A 19355-nucleotide genomic window follows, 5' to 3' on the forward strand; every position below is an offset into this window, starting at 1 on the left:
AACTCTGCCTTTATCTACCTTTGTATATTCTTGAAAGTCATGATATTCTTGAAAGTCCAGGCCCTCTTCTGATGTTCCTTTTAAATACTTGGCATTTGTAACATCCTATGGCAATGAGTTCTAAGGTTTAATTACACTCTGAAAAGGAAACAGAATTTTTTTTTTTTATTAGTTTGGAAATGTCCCTTTTCAATGTCACTGAATGCCTCTTCACTCTTATATTAAGAAGATGGAATGGATTGGAGCCCCTGATCAACCTTATCCTGACCACTCTATGCTATAGACTTTCTCAACCTAATTCCCATACAGTCTGCTCATTATATATAACCACCATTTATATCATCACAGTGTCCTATATATACAGACACAGTATATATAACCACCAAGCTTCCTGGTAGTGTCCTATATATCTACCCTGCAATGCAATTGGACCCACTAGAACAATGTATTCCCATCCCAGACAGAATGACAGTAGGATTTGGAGAAATCTAGGGAGGAAACATATCCGTGACTTGGCTTTAGGTTTCCCCCTCCCCTCCCTTTTTTTTTGGAGCAAAACGGCAGACAAGACAGTGACAGGCAGGACTAGCAAATAAAAGAGAAGAATCTCATTTGGCATTTTATTTACTTGCCCACAATAAAGTCAGTAGAACTACCTTGAATTAATCAGGCTTCTTGATCTTCCTGGCACTATGCTGGGGACCTTGTTTAATGAACTCCAATGGAGCTTCCTGGGTTCATACTAGCAAGGATCTAACCCATTGGCTATAGATGTGAGGCAGTTTTATAGATTACAATACTGAAACCATCTGAGTCTTGGCACATGGATCCCTCTGGTTTCATTCATTGTGGCAAAATGCTGCCATTTCCTCCAGCACTACGATACCTTGGGTATCATCACGCCTGCGTGTGAATGTCTGCGATTTGTTCCCTATAGATTGCCATAGAAACTCCCTGAAGCAAGAATTTCAGCACCTGCCAGGGGTCTATTTAGATACAGTGCAAACCCTGAATGCTCTGCAAAGCTAAATCCCCCAGAAAACCTCAGGGGGAGAGATTCAGAGAAAGGAGTGACCCTTATAGAAACAATGACTTAAGTCCTGCTACTGCTCCAATAGCTCTGGGTGAGCCAGAGCATATAGTCCAACCAAATTTCAGCAGAAACTAGGTAGATTAAACAAGTTTTTAAAGGTATTTAAGTGCCTAACTACATATGAAGTAAGAGGGAGTTTACTGGTACCTCTATTACCTTTAAAAACATGTCCTCAAAATCCCTTTGCTCTTGTGGGAAGCCCATATTTGATCCTTCAGTAATGTTATTTTGTTAAAGAGAAGATCAAGGTATGCAAAGACTGTTAGGGGATTTAGGTGCCCAGCTCCCATGCAATGGGGTAGGTGAGCTTACCTTTTCCTTTCTTTAAAGAAAGAGAGGAAAAAGGTATCAGAAAGAGGGGAGGTGAGGGGGAATGTTATTAGTGACTACTAAGGCAGTGGTAGTCGATTGTCTTTATCAGATAAGATGCTGCTCTGGCCAGATAAATGTATAGGTTTCCTGGCTGTCTTCCTCTTTCCTGTCACATCTGGATGCAGCAGAAATGGGTGTTGTGCTGTGAAATGGTGGTTTCAAGTGATTGCTAACATGGTTGGTGAGGGAAACCACAGACAGTCTCATATTGCCAAGTCTTGAGAGCTTTATCACATGGCAATGGCAGCAGTCTTGGACATGTGAGGAAAGATGGGTGGTTCTCTAGTTCTCCCCCAAAATGCTTCGCTTACCCCCGTTTCCACTTCACCCTGTCCTCCCCATCCTTTTAAGCCATTATTAGGTTTGAAGTCATGAGCTCCTGGCAGTGTGGTGCCCTCTTCTGCTTTATACATGTATGGCAAGTGCCAGCTCTTTGGTTATGAATCCCAAATGGTATTTGATCCAGGCTTTATGCCATAGTTGGGTCTCCTCCACCTGATCCCCACTTTCCCTTGCTTTACTGAAGCCATCCCAGCCATATCCTTGCCCCATTTTCACCCCAGCACATTCTTCCTTCTTACAGTCTGTGTACTCATCTGCTTTATACATGTATGTCAAGTGACAGCTCTTCTTTGGTTATGAATCCCAAATGGCATTTGATCCAGGCTTTATGCCATAGTTGGGTCTCCTCCAACTGATCCCCCAATTTCCCTTGCTTTACTGAAGCCACCCCACCTTGTTCCTTTTTACAGTCTGTGTACTCCTGCCCCACCCATCCCTACCGTCCCCCAGCCCTCATGAGTCTGGCATGCATTACACTGTTGTATTCCTTGGTTTCCCAATGCTTACACTGGGGCGACCTTCAGGGACTTCCATTATCCTAGGATTCAAATGGAAACTAGCCAAAGTGGTCCCCATTTCTAAGTAAGGGAGAAAGGAGGACCCAAGTAACTATAGGCCTGTAAGCCTCACCTTGGTCCTTGGGAAGATCTTGGAGAAAATCACCAAGGAGCACATCTGTGGGGGACCAGCTGGGGAGATCATGCTCAGGGGCAATCAGCATGGGTTCATCAAAGGCAGGTCCTGCCAGACCAACCTGATTGCCTTTTATGACCAGGTAACTAAATTCTTGGATGATGGTGTTGCCGTGGACGTAGTCTTTCTAGACTTTAAGAAGGCCTTTGACACTGTCTCTTACCCCATCCTCATCAATAAATTAAGTGACTGCAGCACTGATGCCTGCACAGTTGGATGGGGAAAAAATTGGCTGATGGGGCGCACTCAGAGAGTAGTGGTGGACGGGTCGTACTCAACCTGGTGAGATGTGAGCAGTGGGGTACCCCAGGGCTCAGTCCTTGGACCTGTACTGTTTAACATCTTCATCAGCGACTTGGATGAGGGGGTAGAAAGCACGCTGTCCAAATTTGCTGATGACACTAAGATGTGGAGCGAGGTGGACACACTTGAAGAGAGAGAAAAGCTGCAACTAGATTTAGACAGACTACAGAAGTGGGCAGATGAGAATAGGATGGGGTTCAACGTAGACAAATGCAGGGTGCTGCACCTTGGGAGGAGGAGTCCACAGCATATATACAGGCTGGGGAGTTCCCCTCTTGAAAGCACAGAGGTGGAAAGGAAATTCACCCAAGGAACCTTGTCTGCCTATATCCTTAGACCAGCATGGCTACAACCTAAACCCCTGTAGAGGTGGAAAGGCATCTCGGAGTCATTATTGACTCCAAGATGAACATAAGCCGCCAATGCCAGATTGCAGCCGATCCAGAGAAGTGATACTCCCCCTCTATGCGACATTGGTCAGGCTGCAGTTGGAGTACTGCGTCCAGTACTGGGCGCCGCACTACAAAAGGGATGTGGCCAGCCTGGAGAGGGTTCAGAGGAGGGCCAGCTATTTGGTGAGAGGGCAGCAGGACAGGCCCTCTGAGGAGAGACTGAAGGACCTGAACCTGTTCAGCCTTGGGAAGAGGAGGCTGAGGGGGGACCTGGTGGCTGCCTACAAACTCATCAAGGGAGATCAACAGCTACTATGAAACTATGAAATGGGGTGTAGGGAGCAGGGAAATGGCCTTAGAGTGCATTGGGACAGAGGGCAGGCCCAGTTCAGTGCCAGGCAGAGACATTTCCCTCAACACTGTCAAGGTCTTGCTGGGCCTTCCCACTGGCTGGTAGGCAGCTTCCCCCTGGCATTCAGGAATGGGGACTATGACACCTAGAAGGTCAGGAACACCTCCTCCCATCTAGATCCCCAATTGTAGCCTCTTATCTATCCTGTCTATTGGTGCATCTCCCCCCCACCCCCCCAACAAACAAACAAAGAAACAAATGACCAGCTGCTGGAAGTTGAGTGTACAATATAGGCAAGAAATATGGTAAGAGGAGTTTCTGCTACTAATGGGGCAAAAGTTAAATCTGCAGGTGGGAGCAGAAGAGCACACATACTGGGATCCTTAGATGCTGTTATTCAGTTAATACAAGGAAATAGCTTTTTTCTTCTTCTTTTTCATTGTGCCTTTCAGAAACAAGTTGCATAATACATTGCAGGGATGTGTAGTATGCAAGAAAATATGGCAGTCCTTGGGCGAAATTTCAAACCATCAGGATATTTTAAGCCCCACCCCCAGAACCATTGCAGTTCAGTTCTCTAGCCCTGCATGAAATAAGCTCTTAATCATGAAAATAAACTTGTTCGGGGCTGTTCTACCTCAATCAATATTCCCTTTATTGGGCACAGTAACTATCCCAAGAACACCTGAGTAACTAGATGGATTTTAGAGGATGACCTTTAGACAGAAAGGGCTGTTTCGACCCTGACTGTGCCATGGAGGTAACAGAAGAGCACAGAAGTGAAGGATACATGAATGAGCATCGTAGAACAGGGAGAGGAACTTCCTGAGGATTGTTTGATAGGGTGATGTGGAGTCAAGAAGATAGTCAAAGAAAGGACATATGAGACTGAACATCTCTTTTCAGATGAATACGCATGCATTTCCCTTGGGGGAAAACTGCAGCAACTCCACTGTTTCACTAGGGCATCCCTGATTTACACCAGCCGGTGATCAATCGCCTTGAATCTTATACACAATGCTTTATGCAGGGAGTTATCCCCAGTATCATTACATGGTACTTCAAATGACCTGGGAGATGATGAATCTGTCCCCATTGGCTTGGAACCCACTGATTTTGGGGTAGCTTTGGATAGGGCCCCTGGATCAGCCCATCGGTATCATACTGATCTTGAGCAGCCTCAGTTGCTACCTGACCAAGGCATGTGGAATTGTTCACAAGTGCTCCTACCTGGTGAGATCTCTTCCTGCCTTTCCTATGATCTTACTGCTCTAATGTGTGTGGATGGCTCTTTGCATACCCGGGGCAAAATAGGATGGACATGCAGGTGACAGTCACTCCCTGGAGGTGCTCAAGCTGTCTCCTACCCAGGGGAGGTATTGGTGCCTCTGCAGGGTGATAGAGCAGTCGAATTTAGGAGTGTATTAGGCTTCCTATTAGCACAATGGCAAACACTGGCCATGTGGAGGTGTATTGTAATAGGATTAAGTCTTTCTATGGCCTGGGAGGACTGTGAAAGCAGAGGGAGGGTTCAGAGCTGTGGATGCGGACTGGGGGTAATGCCCGTGTCCACCTATACTATGGATAGTGATAGCATTTGAGATGCACAGACTCTCTCCATGCATAATATGGAAAATTAGACATGCAGATCTGATCCCTAGATTTATCTCCGAGGTCCAGGCACATGCAAGTTAGTTACTGCAATGCTTCTGACACCTGAGGCCCTTTGCAGACTTAGCCCTTATGTTATGATTTTCCAAAGTAATGGGGAACAGAGAAAGACCTGGAAACAGTGCTTGCATTTTACTTGGATTCTATGTGCGGGTGACTATTAAGGTCCTAGAGCAGCAGTAACTTCTGCTGGGGAAGCAGTTTAAAAGCTGAAAACTCAAGAAACAAAAACCAAAAAATGCTGAAGAATTCACGGCACCTCAGCTGCCTCTGTCACTTCTTTGTTCTGTTAAATACAACTATCATTGCTATTAAGTATAATGTCTGTTCACTTCATGCATTGATCCCTATTTTCTCCCAGAGAAACAGGCATTCACAGCACTGATATGCCTGAAATTGAAACCCAGCCCTGTGTTCCTTCCCTGTAAAATCAAACCCCTGAATAAGAGCAAGTCCCTCCCCAACAACCAATATCACCTTCTACGTTATTAGATCATCCCATGCTACCCCGAAACAGAAACCCCAACCCCCAGTACTCCGCTCCCTTATGGGAGTAGACGCTCCAAACCCTGCCGCACAGATCTCCCCCTGCTTCCTGTTCCCCACTCTGAGGACACAACATTGATTCTTGTTTTGAACCTCAGATCCTGGTTGGGGGGTGTCCTTGGGCAGATCCTCGAAATGTATGCACTACTGCACTCATTTTCATCACTATCTGCATGAATATAAGCTATCTTCTTCAACGGTCTGAAGCTTGCAGATGAAGACTCATAGACTGACTGGTTTTCAGACCCCTCTACACACCTCTACCATCATGCTGGAAGCCATTTCAAATCTCTGAGTTCAGCAAAGGACTTAGATGCAGAATATTAGAGGATTTGGATGCCAAAGGATCCCAACAGGCACCTGATGGTGTTTAGAGTCCTTTGGAGTTGTCTTCCTTCCTGGGCATCCTCGCCAAGTCCAAAACCAGGAACGTATGCAGGAGAAGGGGAAACATCCAGCTTTCTTACAGGAGGGCTGATTAATTATTCTATTTCTAGCTTAAATTGCTATATACATAGAATAGACCAAGCAGACAAGGTTCTTTGTGTAAATGTGATATCTTTTATTACGCCAACTATATAGTTGGAAAACCAAGTTCCTTACACAACACACGCACACATTCTCAGAGGTGGGGACATCCCTGTGGGAAAGAGATAGTGCCGGCCTGCTGGAGATATTTTTAGAAATCCTGCTCCCCAGTCTGAAAAGACAAAAGACCCGTTTGAACACAGGTTTGATGACCTGTGGATTCACATCCTTCGGGGAGGAAATGTTGACTTTCTTCGAGGCTCAACAGTCAACTTTCCAGAGGAATATTGCAGTCACTGTTATTACATGAGTCCGTGGGGAGAAGGGTTTCCTTTCCTCAGCCTGATGCTGAACAAATTACGGTGTTTAGGAGACTCTTTTGCCCCATGTAATCACAAAAATATTATACAATATTTCCCTGTCCACCGAATGACTTGTTTGCAGGTAGGCATTGCAGGAACCTGCTCTGCGTCTGTTGAGAAGTCAGGTGCAACAAGCAGAGAGCAGCCAAAGGAGAGGAGAAGGGAACTTGCTGAGAGGTATCACTCTATGATGTGCATTTCTTCTGGATGATAGTTTCCCTCAAGGCCTGTTTGACAGCCTCATTCCTCAGTGTGTAGATGAAGGGGTTGAGGGAGGGCGTCACCACAGTAGTCATCAGGGCCACTACTTTGTTGAGGTCCAAGGAGCTGGTTTCCGTGGACTGAACATGCATGAAAATGTGGGTCCCATAAGTGAGGCTGACTACGGTGATATGGGAGGCACAGGTGGAGAAGGCTTTCTGCCGCCCTTTAGCTGTGGGGATCCTCAGCACTGTGATAAAAATGTGTATGTAAGACACTGTAGTGACCACCAAGGAGCCGCAGAGAAGCAGCGATGCCAGAATTAAATTCATCAGCTCCACGGGATGGGTATCAGTGCATGCAATTTTCTCCAGCGCGATACTGTCACAGAAAAAGTGGTTCACTACATTCGGGCCACAGAATGGCACCTGGAACAAAATTAAACCTGAGAAGAGAATGGGAAAAAATGACCCAACCCAAGCAGCCAAGAGCAACTGGATGCAAACACGGTTGTTCATGATGGTGGTGTAACGGAGAGGGTTGCAGATGGCAACATAGCGATCAAAGGACATGATGGCCAGGAAGATAAATTCAGTCACACCCACAAAGAAGTAGAAGAAGCACTGTGTCATGCATGCCAAAAACGAAATAGTCTTGCTGTGGAAAAGCAACCCAGCCAGCAGCTTGGGCACTGTTATGGAGGTGAATAAAATCTCCATGACAGAGAAGTTCCTCAGAAAGAAGTACATAGGGGCATGGAGCCGATGGCTTATCAGTGTGATGGTGATGATGAGCAAGTTTCCGGACACGGTGACCAAGTAGAACATGAGAAAGAGGAAAAAGAGGATGATCTCTGTCTGAGGGCTCAGGGAGAAGCCAATCAAGATGAACTCTGTGACCCTGGTCCTATTAGCCATGGGTGCTAGCCACTGCTGCTGCCACTGCTTCAGTTCAATCTGTAGAGAATGGAAAAAACACAGCAACTCATGATGTTTGCTTATCAAGGTTTTAAAAATGGAAATCATATATGTGCATATATATATATATTATAAATCATTAGAAATGATGTAACTGAAGCAACAAATGTCCTAGAAAGTGTGAAATCTGTAACCCATTTCTCACAAAACATTTTGGATAGTCTAGTGGAAATCACACAGTAATAACCCACTCCTTTATTTCTCCTGTGTGATTTTACCACACGCTTTTTTATGGAGGATACCCTGTATGGTAACGTGCTCTTCCTAGGGTAGGAAAAAAATGATTGATAGATCCTCAACTTCATCCAGACATCACTGCATGAGTATAGTAAAGAAATGTTTATGCACATCAGCAGAAAGCTGTATAGATTAGTTGCCCTATGATAACTTAAAATAATGCTTCTGTTAAATAAAGGATTTTTAAATGGAAATAATAAATGTGCATTTACATATGTCATTATAAAAGATGTGACTGAAGCCACAAATATTCTAGAAAGTGGGAAACCTGTAAGCCTTTCTCACAAAACATATTGGACAGCTTCGTGGAAATCACAAAGTCACAGCCCACAATCTTATCTCTACTGTGTTATTTTAGCACTGACATTTTTAAGGAGGACACACTTTATGTTCATGTGCTCTTTCTTTAAAAAAAAAAAACAGCAACAACAAAACAGATTTTTGTTAGATGCTCAATTCCAGCCAGACAACTAGGCATGAGTATGTTAAAGAAACTTGTATGCACATCAGCAAAAGGCTACATAGATTATTTTATTTTAAATTATCATGAGGCCACTACATATTGTTATTTGTCTATATTTTTGAGTCGCAGGTGGAACAGAAATAAAACAGGCCAGCCCGATATAGAAAAGTAACCCCAGCAAAGAATCCGGCCTCTTGCCAGTACTTACAGGAGTGAAGAAGGGTTGGGGTGGATGCCACAGCCCGTCAGAGGCAGCCCATCTCCCTTGTCCTTTCAAGCTGTGAAATTAAAGAAGAACACAAAGCTCTAGAAAATAAATAAATGAAGGAAACAAATAGGGTTCTTGCTTCCTGGTCATGAATTTCCTGCCATTAAACAGGCTTTCTCTCTGAGTGTCTTTCTCTCTCTGACACTCTCTCTCTTGCCCCCTCCCCGCCTTCTTGATTTGTACATACATGTCTATGGCAGTAATGTCTCTGCCTTCCTCTTCTATAGGACCCAAACTTATTTTCCCAATTTTTTGTTAATTTATACTGTAGCAAAACATTTAAAAAACCTATGATAACTGTTATAACCATTTCTGATTGGACAACAACCAATTGATGTTGTTTAGGTGCCTGCTGACTTGGAATTACCGAGGGCACGACAGCATTGACGTGTTGTCACAAATGGAGAATGTTCACCGAGGACGCCTTGTGTTTGAAAAGGCACTGAACTAGAAGCTCAGAAGTACACGACCTGCATAATATTCTTATGTGCTCAGAGTAACACAAATGTAGGTAGTCTGATTCAAGTGATAGCTGAACAGAACAATTGACCTTAGAGGCTTCAGAAGGTAGAGATGGGAAGAGATGGCTTTATCATGTGGACATCTCTCTTGAGATGAATACACATGTATTTCCCTTGGGGGAAAACTGCAGTAACTGCACTGTTTCACCAGGGCAGCCCTGAATTACACCAGCCGGTGATCAATTGCCTTGAATCTTATACAATGATGCTTTATGCAGGGAGCTATCCCCGGTATCATTACATGGTGCTTCAAATCACCTGGGAGATGATGGATCTGTCCCCATTTGTCTCAGGGCCCACTGATTTTGGAGTAGCGTTGGATAGGGGTCCTGGATCAGCCCATCTGTATCATATTGATCTTGAGCAGCCTCAGTTACTACCTGACTAAGGCATGCGGCATTGTTCACAAGTGCTCCTACCTGGTGAGATCTCTTCCTGCCTTTCCTATGATCTTACTGCTCTAATGTGTGTGGATGGCTCTTTGCTTCCCCAGGGCAAAATAGGATGGACATGCAGGTGACGGTCACTCCCTGGAGGTGCTCAAGCTGTCTCCTACCCAGGGGAGGTATTGGTGCCTCTGCAGGGTGATAGAGCAGTCGAATTTAGGAGTGTATTAGGCTTCCTATTAGCACAATGGCAAACACTGGCCATGTGGAGGTGTACTGTAATAGGATTAAGTCTTTCTATGGCCTGGGAGGACTGTGAAAGCAGAGGGAGGGTTCGGAGCTGTGGATGCGGACTGGTGGTAGTGCCCGTGCCCACCTATACTATGGATAGTGATAGCATTTGAGATGCACAGACTCTCCCCATGCATAATATGGAAAGTTAGACACGCAGAGCTGATCCCTAGATTTATCTCCGAGGTCCAGGCACATGCAAGTTGGTTACTGCAATGCTTCTGACACCTGAGGCCCTTTGCGGACTTAGCCCTTATGTTATGATTTTCCAAAGTAATGGGGAACAGAGAAAGACCTGGAAACAGCGCTTGCATTTTACCTGGATTCTATGTGCAGGTGACTATTAAGGTCCTAGAGCAGCAGTAACTTCTGCTGGGGAAGCATTTTAAAAGCTGAAAACTCAAGAAACAAAAACCAAAAAATGCTGAAGAATTCACGGCACCTCAGCTGCCTCTGTCGCTTCTTTGTTCTGTTAAATACAACTATCACTGCTATTAAGTATAATGTCTGTTCACTTCATGCATTGATCTCTATTTTCTCCCAGAGAAACAGGCATTCACAGCACTGATATGCCTGAAATTGAAACCCAGCCCTGTGTTCCTTCCCTGTAAAATCAAACCCCTGAATAAGAGCAAGTCCCTCCCCAACAACCAATATCACCTTCTACGTTATTAGATCATCCCATGCTACCCCGAAACAGAAACCCCAACCCCCAGTACTCCGCTCCCTTATGGGAGTAGACGCTCCAAACCCTGCCGCACAGATCTCCCCCTGCTTCCTGTTCCCCACTCTGAGGACACAACATTGATTCTTGTTTTGAACCTCAGATCCTGGTTGGGGGGTGTCCTTGGGCAGATCCTCGAAATGTATGCACTACTGCACTCATTTTCATCACTATCTGCATGAATATAAGCTATCTTCTTCAACGGTCTGAAGCTTGCAGATGAAGACTCATAGACTGACTGGTTTTCAGACCCCTCTACACACCTCTACCATCATGCTGGAAGCCATTTCAAATCTCTGAGTTCAGCAAAGGACTTAGATGCAGAATATTAGAGGATTTGGATGCCAAAGGATCCCAACAGGCACCTGATGGTGTTTAGAGTCCTTTGGAGTTGTCTTCCTTCCTGGGCATCCTCGCCAAGTCCAAAACCAGGAACGTATGCAGGAGAAGGGGAAACATCCAGCTTTCTTACAGGAGGGCTGATTAATTATTCTATTTCTAGCTTAAATTGCTATATACATAGAATAGACCAAGCAGACAAGGTTCTTTGTGTAAATGTGATATCTTTTATTACGCCAACTATATAGTTGGAAAACCAAGTTCCTTACACAACACATGCACACATTCTCAGAGGTGGGGACATCCTTGTGGGAAAGAGATAGTGCCGGCCTGCTGGAGATATTTTTGGAAATCCTGCTCCCCAGTCTGAAAAGACAAAAGACCCGTTTGAACACAGGTTTGATGACCTGTGGATTCACACCCTTCGGGGAGGAAATGTTGACTTTCTTCGAGGCTCAACAGTCAACTTTCCAGAGGAATATTGCAGGCACTGTCATTACATGAGCAAGTGGGGACAAGGGTTTCCTTTCCTCAGCCTGATGCTGAACAAATTACGGTGTTTAGGAGACTCTTTTGCCCCATGTAATCACAAAAATATTATACAATATTTCCCTGTCCACCGAATGACTTGTTTGCAGGTAGGCATTGCAGGAACCTGCTCCGCGTCTGTTGAGAAGTCAGGTACAACAAGCAGAGAGCAGCCAAAGGAGAGGAGAAGGGAACTCGCTGAGAGGTATCACTCTATGATGTGCGTTTCTTCTGGATGATAGTTTCCCTCAAGGCCTGTTTGACAGCCTCATTCCTCAGTGTGTAGATGAAGGGGTTGAGGGAGGGCGTCACCACAGTAGTCATCAGGGCCACTGCTTTGTTGAGGTCCAAGGAGCTGGTTTCCGTGGACTGAACATGCATGAAAATGTGGGTCCCATAAGTGAGGCTGACTACAGTGATATGGGAGGCACAGGTGGAGAAGGCTTTCTGCCGCCCTTTAGCTGTGGGGATTCTCAGCACTGTGATAAAAATGTGTATGTAAGACACTGTAGTGACCACCAAGGAGCCGCAGAGAAGCAGCGATGCCAGAATTAAATTCATCAGCTCCACGGGATGGGTATCAGTGCATGCAATTTTCTCCAGCGCGATACTGTCACAGAAAAAGTGGTTCACTACATTCGGGCCACAGAATGGCACCTGTAAAAAAAATAAAGCTGAGAAGAAAATGGGAAAAAATGACCCAGACCAAGCAGCCAAGAGCAACTGGATGCAAACACGGTTGTTCATGATGGTGGTGTAACGGAGAGGGTTGCAGATGGCAACATAGCGATCAAAGGACATGATGGCCAGGAAGATAAATTCAGTCACACCCACAAAGAAGTAGAAGAAGCACTGTGCCATGCGTGCATGATAAGAAATAGTCTTGCTGTGGAAGAGCAGCCCAGCCAGCAGCTTGGGCACTGTTATGGAGGTGAATAAAATCTCCATGACAGAGAAGTTCCTCAGAAAGAAGTACATAGGGGCATGGAGCCGATGGCTTATCAGTGTGATGGTGATGATGAGCAAGTTTCCGGACACGGTGACCAAGTAGAACATGAGAAAGAGGAAAAAGAGGATGATCTCTGTCTGAGGGCTCAGGGAGAAGCCAATCAAGATGAACTCTGTGACCCTGGTCCTATTAGCCATGGGTGCTAGCCACTGCTGCTGCCACTGCTTCAGTTCAATCTGTAGAGAATGGAAAAAACACAGCAACTCATGATGTTTGCTTATCAAGGTTTTAAAAATGGAAATCATATATGTGCATATATATATATATTATAAATCATTAGAAATGATGTAACTGAAGCAACAAATGTCCTAGAAAGTGTGAAATCTGTAACCCATTTCTCACAAAACATTTTGGATAGTCTAGTGGAAATCACACAGTAATAACCCACTCCTTTATTTCTCCTGTGTGATTTTACCACACGCTTTTTTATGGAGGATACCCTGTATGGTAACGTGCTCTTCCTAGGGTAGGAAAAAAATGATTGATAGATCCTCAACTTCATCCAGACATCACTGCATGAGTATAGTAAAGAAATGTTTATGCACATCAGCAGAAAGCTGTATAGATTAGTTGCCCTATGATAACTTAAAATAATGCTTCTGTTAAATAAAGGATTTTTAAATGGAAATAATAAATGTGCATTTACATATGTCATTATAAAAGATGTGACTGAAGCCACAAATATTCTAGAAAGTGGGAAACCTGTAAGCCTTTCTCACAAAACATATTGGACAGCTTCGTGGAAATCACAAAGTCACAGCCCACAATCTTATCTCTACTGTGTTATTTTAGCACTGACATTTTTAAGGAGGACACACTTTATGTTCATGTGCTCTTTCTTTAAAAAAAAAAAACAGCAACAACAAAACAGATTTTTGTTAGATGCTCAATTCCAGCCAGACAACTAGGCATGAGTATGTTAAAGAAACTTGTATGCACATCAGCAAAAGGCTACATAGATTATTTTATTTTAAATTATCATGAGGCCACTACATATTGTTATTTGTCTATATTTTTGAGTCGCAGGTGGAACAGAAATAAAACAGGCCAGCCCGATATAGAAAAGTAACCCCAGCAAAGAATCCGGCCTCTTGCCAGTACTTACAGGAGTGAAGAAGGGTTGGGGTGGATGCCACAGCCCGTCAGAGGCAGCCCATCTCCCTTGTCCTTTCAAGCTGTGAAATTAAAGAAGAACACAAAGCTCTAGAAAATAAATAAATGAAGGAAACAAATAGGGTTCTTGCTTCCTGGTCATGAATTTCCTGCCATTAAACAGGCTTTCTCTCTGAGTGTCTTTCTCTCTCTGACACTCTCTCTCTTGCCCCCTCCCCACCTTCTTGATTTGTACATACATGTCTATGGCAGTAATGTCTCTGCCTTCCTCTTCTATAGGACCCAAACTTATTTTCCCAATTTTTTGTTAATTTATACTATAGCAAAACATTTAAAAAACCTATGATAACTGTTATAACCATTTCTGATTGGACAACAACCAATTGATGTTGTTTAGGTGCCTGCTGACTTGGAATTACCGAGGGCACGACAGCATTGACGTGTTGTCACAAATGGAGAATGTTCACCGAGGACGCCTTGTGTTTGAAAAGGCACTGAACTAGAAGCTCAGAAGTACACGACCTGCATAATATTCTTATGTGCTCAGAGTAACACAAATGTAGGTAGTCTGATTCAAGTGATAGCTGAACAGAACAATTGACCTTAGAGGCTTCAGAAGGTAGAGATGGGAAGAGATGGCTTTATCATGTGGACATCTCTCTTGAGATGAATACACATGTATTTCCCTTGGGGGAAAACTGCAGTAACTGCACTGTTTCACCAGGGCAGCCCTGAATTACACCAGCCGGTGATCAATTGCCTTGAATCTTATACAATGATGCTTTATGCAGGGAGCTATCCCCGGTATCATTACATGGTGCTTCAAATCACCTGGGAGATGATGGATCTGTCCCCATTTGTCTCAGGGCCCACTGATTTTGGAGTAGCATTGGATAGGGGTCCTGGATCAGCCCATCTGTATCATATTGATCTTGAGCAGCCTCAGTTACTACCTGACCAAGGCATGCGGCATTGTTCACAAGTGCTCCTACCTGTGAGATCTCTTCCTGCCTTTCCTATGATCTTACTGCTCTAATGTGTGTGGATGACTCTTTGCATCCCCAGGGCAAAATAGGATGGACATGCAGGTGACGGTCACTCCCTGGAGGTGCTCAAGCTGTCTCCTACCCAGGGGAGGTATTGGTGCCTCTGCAGGGTGATAGAGCAGTCGAATTTAGGAGTGTATTAGGCTTCCTATTAGCACAATGGCAAACACTGGCCATGTGGAGGTGTACTGTAATAGGATTAAGTCTTTCTATGGCCTGGGAGGACTGTGAAAGCAGAGGGAGGGTTCAGAGCTGTGGATGCGGACTGGGGGTAATGCCCCTGTCCACCTATGCTGTGGATAGTGATAGCATTTGAGATGCACAGACTCTCCCCATGCATAATATGGAAAGTTAGACACGCAGATCTGTTCCCTAGATTTATCTCCGAGGTACAGGCACATGCAAGTTGGTTACTGCAATGCTTCTGACACCTGAGGCCCTTTGTGGACTTAGCCCTTATGTCATGATTTTCCAAAGTGCTTCTCGCCCCCCCAGAATACTCCAGGTGAAATCAAAGGGACATGTGTACATTCACAACCCTTTGGAGATATCAGGACCTTGACCTGGGATTTGCTTAAAGGAACCTAAATGAATTAGGTGCCCATCAGCCATTGACTTAAGGTCTGATACGTCCCATATCCACAGCTCAGTCCCGGTTCTCAGTTTCTCACCTGTCTAATGAGAGTATTGCAGCTTCCCTAACAGATTGAAGGTAGGAAGAAAATCCCATCATTGTGTCTGTGGAGTAAGTGAGGTGTTTTAGGAAATGGGGAACAGAGAAAGACCTGGAAACAGCACTTGCATTTTACCTGGATTCTATGTGCGGGTGACTATTAAGGTCCTAGAGCAGCAGTAACTTCTGCTGGGGAAGCATTTTAAAAGCTGAAAACTCAAGAAACAAAAAACAAAAAATGCTGAAGAATTCACGGCACCTCAGCTGCCTCTGTCACTTCTTTGTTCTGTTAAATACAACTATCACTGCTATTAAGTATAATGTCTGTTCACTTCATACATTGATCCCTATTTTCTCCCTGAGAAACAGGCATTCACAGCACTGATATGCCTGAAATTGAAACCCAGCCCTGTGTTCCTCCCCTGTAAAATCAACCCCTGAATAAGAACAAGTTCCCCCCTCCACCCCAGCAACCAATATCACCTTCTACGTGATTAAATCAGCCCATGCTACCCCGAAACAGAAACCCCAACCCCCAGTACTCCGCTCCCTCATGGGAGTAGACGCTCCAAACCCTGCCGCAACTAATTTTCCCCCCACTTCATGTTCCCCACTCTGAGGACACAACATTGATTCTTGTTTTGAACCTCAGATCCTGGTTGGGGGGTGTCCTTGGGCAGATCCTCGAAATGTATGCACTACTGCACTCATTTCCATCACTATCTGCGTGAATAAAAGCTATCCTCTTCAAAGGTCTGAAGCTTGCAGATGAAGACTCAGATAGATTGACTGGTTTTCAGACCCCTCTACACACCTCTACCATCATGCTGGAAGCCATTTCAAATCTCTGAGTTCAGCAAAGGACTTAGATGCAGAATATTAGAGGTATTTGGATGCCGAAGGATCCCAACAGACACCTGATGGTGTTTAGAGTCCTTTGGAGTTGTCTTCCTTCCTGGGCATCCTCACCAAGTCCAAAACCAGGAATGTATGCAGGAGAAGGGGAAACATCCAGCTTTCTTACAGGAGGGCTGATTAATTATTCTATTTCTAGCTTAAATTGCTATATACATAGAATAGACCAAGCAGACAAGGTTCTTTGTGTAAATGTGATATCTTCTATTACGCCAACTATATAGTTGGAAAACAAAGTTCCTTACACAACACATGCACACATTTTCAGAGGTGGGGACATCCCTGTGGGAAAAAGATAGTGCCGGCCTGCTGGAGATATTTTGGAAATCCTGCTCCCCAGTCTGAAAAGACAAAAGACCCGTTTGAACACAGGTTTGATGACCTGTGGATTCACACCCTTCAGGGAGGAAATGCTGACTTTCATTGAGGCTCTACAGTCAGCTCTCCAGAGGAATATTGCAGTAACTGTTATTACATGAGCAAGTGGGGACAAGGGTTTCCTTTTCCCAGCCTTACACCTAACAAATTACGGTGTTTAGGAGCCTTGTTTGCCCCATGTAACCACAAACATATAATACAGTATTTCCCTGTCGACAAAATGACCTGTTTGCAGGTAGGCATTGCAGGAACTTGTTCTGCATCTTTTGAGAAGTCAGGTGCAACAAGCAGAGAGCAGCCAAAGGAGAGGAGAAGGGAACTCGATGAGAAGTATCACTCTATGATGTGCGTTTCTTCTGGATGATAGTTTCCCTCAAGGCCTGTTTGACAGCCTCATTCCTCAGTGTGTAGATGAAGGGGTTGAGGGAGGGCGTCACCACAGTAGTCATCAGGGCCACTGCTTTGTTGAGGTCCAAGGAGTTGGTTCCTGTGGGGCGAACATGCATGAAAAGGTGTGTCCCATAAGTGATGCTGACCACGGTGATATGGGAGGCACAGGTGGAGAAGGCTTTCTGCCGCCCTTTAGCTGTGGGGATCCTCAGCACTGTTGTGACAATGTATATGTAAGACACTGTAGTGACCACCAAGGAGCCGCAGAGAAGCAGCGATGCCAGAATAAAATTCATCAGCTCCACGGGACGGGTATCAGTGCATGCAATTTTCTCCAGCGCAATATTGTCACAGAAAAAGTGGTTCACTACATTCGGGCCACAGAATGGCACCTGTAAAAAAAATAAAGCCTAGAAGAAAATGGGAAAAAATGACCCAGACCAAGCAGCCAAGAGCAACTGGATGCAAACACGGTTGTTCATGATGGTGTTGTAACGGAGAGGGTTGCAGATGGCAACATAGCGATCAAAGGACATGATGGCCAGGAAGATAAATTCAGTCACACCCACAAAGAAGTAGAAGAAGCACTGTGCCATGCATGCATGATAAGAAATAGTCTTGCTGTGGAAGAGCAGCCCAGCCAGCAGCTTGGGCACTGTTATGGAGGTGAATAAAATCTCCATGACAGAGAAGTTCCTCAGAAAGAAGTACATAGGGGCATGGAGCCGATGGCTTATCAGTGTGATGGTGATGATGAGCAAGTTTCCGGACACGGTGACCAAGTAGAACATGAGAAAGAGGAAAAAGAGGATGATCTCTGTCTGAGGGCTCAGGGAGAAGCCAATCAAGATGAACTCTGTGACCCTGGTCCTATTAGCCATGGGTGCTAGCCACTGCTGCTGCCACTGCTTCAGTTCAATCTGTAGAGAATAGAAATACACACCACTCATGATGTTTACATATAAAGGATTTAAAAATGGAAATAATATATGTGTATTTAAATACATCATTATAAATGATGTGACCGAAGCAACAAGTGTCCTAGAGAGTGTGAAATCTGTAACCCTTTTTTTCACAAAACATATTGGACAGCCTAGTGGAAATCACAAAGTAATAACCCATTCCCTTATCTCTCCTCTGTGATTTCATCACATACATTTTTATGAAGAATACACTGTATGGTAACATGCTCTTCCTAGAAAAAAAAAAGATTGATAGATGCTCAACTTCATCCAGACATCACTAGGCGTGAGTATGGTAAAGAAATGTGTATGCACATCAGCAGAAGGCTATATAGATTATTTTATGTTATCATAGGGCATGTACATATTGCTATATGCCTGTGTCTTTGAGTCACAGGTGGAAAAGAAATAACAGTAGCCAACCTGATATAGAAAAGTAACTCCAGCAAAGACTACTGCCTCTGTACAATACTTACAGGAGTCAAGAAAGGCCAGGGGAGGCTAATGCCAGAGCCCAGCAGCAGCAGCCCGTCTCCCGTGTCTCTTCAAGGCATGATATTAGAGAAGAACATGAAGTACTAGAAAATTAATAAAGAAATAAAAGAAACCAAGTAGCTTTCTTGCTTCCTGATGATAAAAAGTCTTTGCATTAAACAGTCTCTCTCTCTTGATTTGTACATAGGTGTCTATGTCAAAGATGTCTCAGCCTTTGTCTTTTACAGGACTCAAACTTATTTTCCCAATTGGTTGTTAATTCGTACTGTAATAAACCATTTTTTTAACCAAGTATAACAATTTCTGATTGGACAACCAACTTTTTATGCTGCATATGCTCCTGCTGACTCAGAATTACCTAGGACACAACAGCATTGATGTGTTTCATCAGACGTCACCAAGGGAGAATATTCACCAAGGACTCCTTGTATTTGCTCTAGTGGCATATAACATGAAGAAAGAGTTTTATGCAAAAGAGTCCAATCACTTAATTATGGAGAGGGAAACAAGATAAATTAAGTTGTCCAGAGTTCAAAGGACAGTGAGGTGATTAATTTTGAGCCATATTAACATTTCCAGGGGGCCGATGAACTGTACCAAGCTCAGGACTACCCCTTTGTAGGCACTGTACATGCATTTGTTTGCATTTATTACCAAACATTTATGATTTAAAAGGAAAAAGAAAAGCAGGTTTCTGGATATTCCATCTATGTGGGATTTAGTTGGAGCCATGGTGAAAAGACACTGAACTAGATGCTCAGGAGTGCACCACCTGCATAATTTTC

General features: G+C 44.2%; 3 protein-coding genes across 3 annotated transcripts; all 3 read right to left on the minus strand.

Annotated features, from left to right (window-relative positions):
* Positions 1-6839: 6839 nt before the first annotated feature.
* LOC132243242 (olfactory receptor 6E1-like) lies at positions 6840-7772 on the minus strand. The gene has a single exon (XM_014611422.2). It carries the CDS (start codon positions 7770-7772, stop codon positions 6840-6842), a length of 933 nt encoding a protein of 310 aa, XP_014466908.2.
* A 4030-nt stretch (positions 7773-11802) lies between these two features.
* On the minus strand, positions 11803-12735 carry LOC132251537 (olfactory receptor 6E1-like). The gene has a single exon (XM_059731374.1). It carries the CDS (start codon positions 12733-12735, stop codon positions 11803-11805), a length of 933 nt encoding a protein of 310 aa, XP_059587357.1.
* Positions 12736-17061: 4326 nt separating this feature from the next.
* LOC106740494 (olfactory receptor 6E1) lies at positions 17062-17994 on the minus strand. The gene is given in 1 exon segment (XM_059731375.1): positions 17062-17994. A coding segment is annotated over 1 exon segment (933 nt).
* Between the last annotated feature and the right edge of the window lie 1361 nt (positions 17995-19355).

The sequence above is a fragment of the Alligator mississippiensis genome, chromosome 7 (assembly GCF_030867095.1).
Source record: "Alligator mississippiensis isolate rAllMis1 chromosome 7, rAllMis1, whole genome shotgun sequence".
Classification (NCBI taxonomy): domain Eukaryota; kingdom Metazoa; phylum Chordata; order Crocodylia; family Alligatoridae; genus Alligator; species Alligator mississippiensis.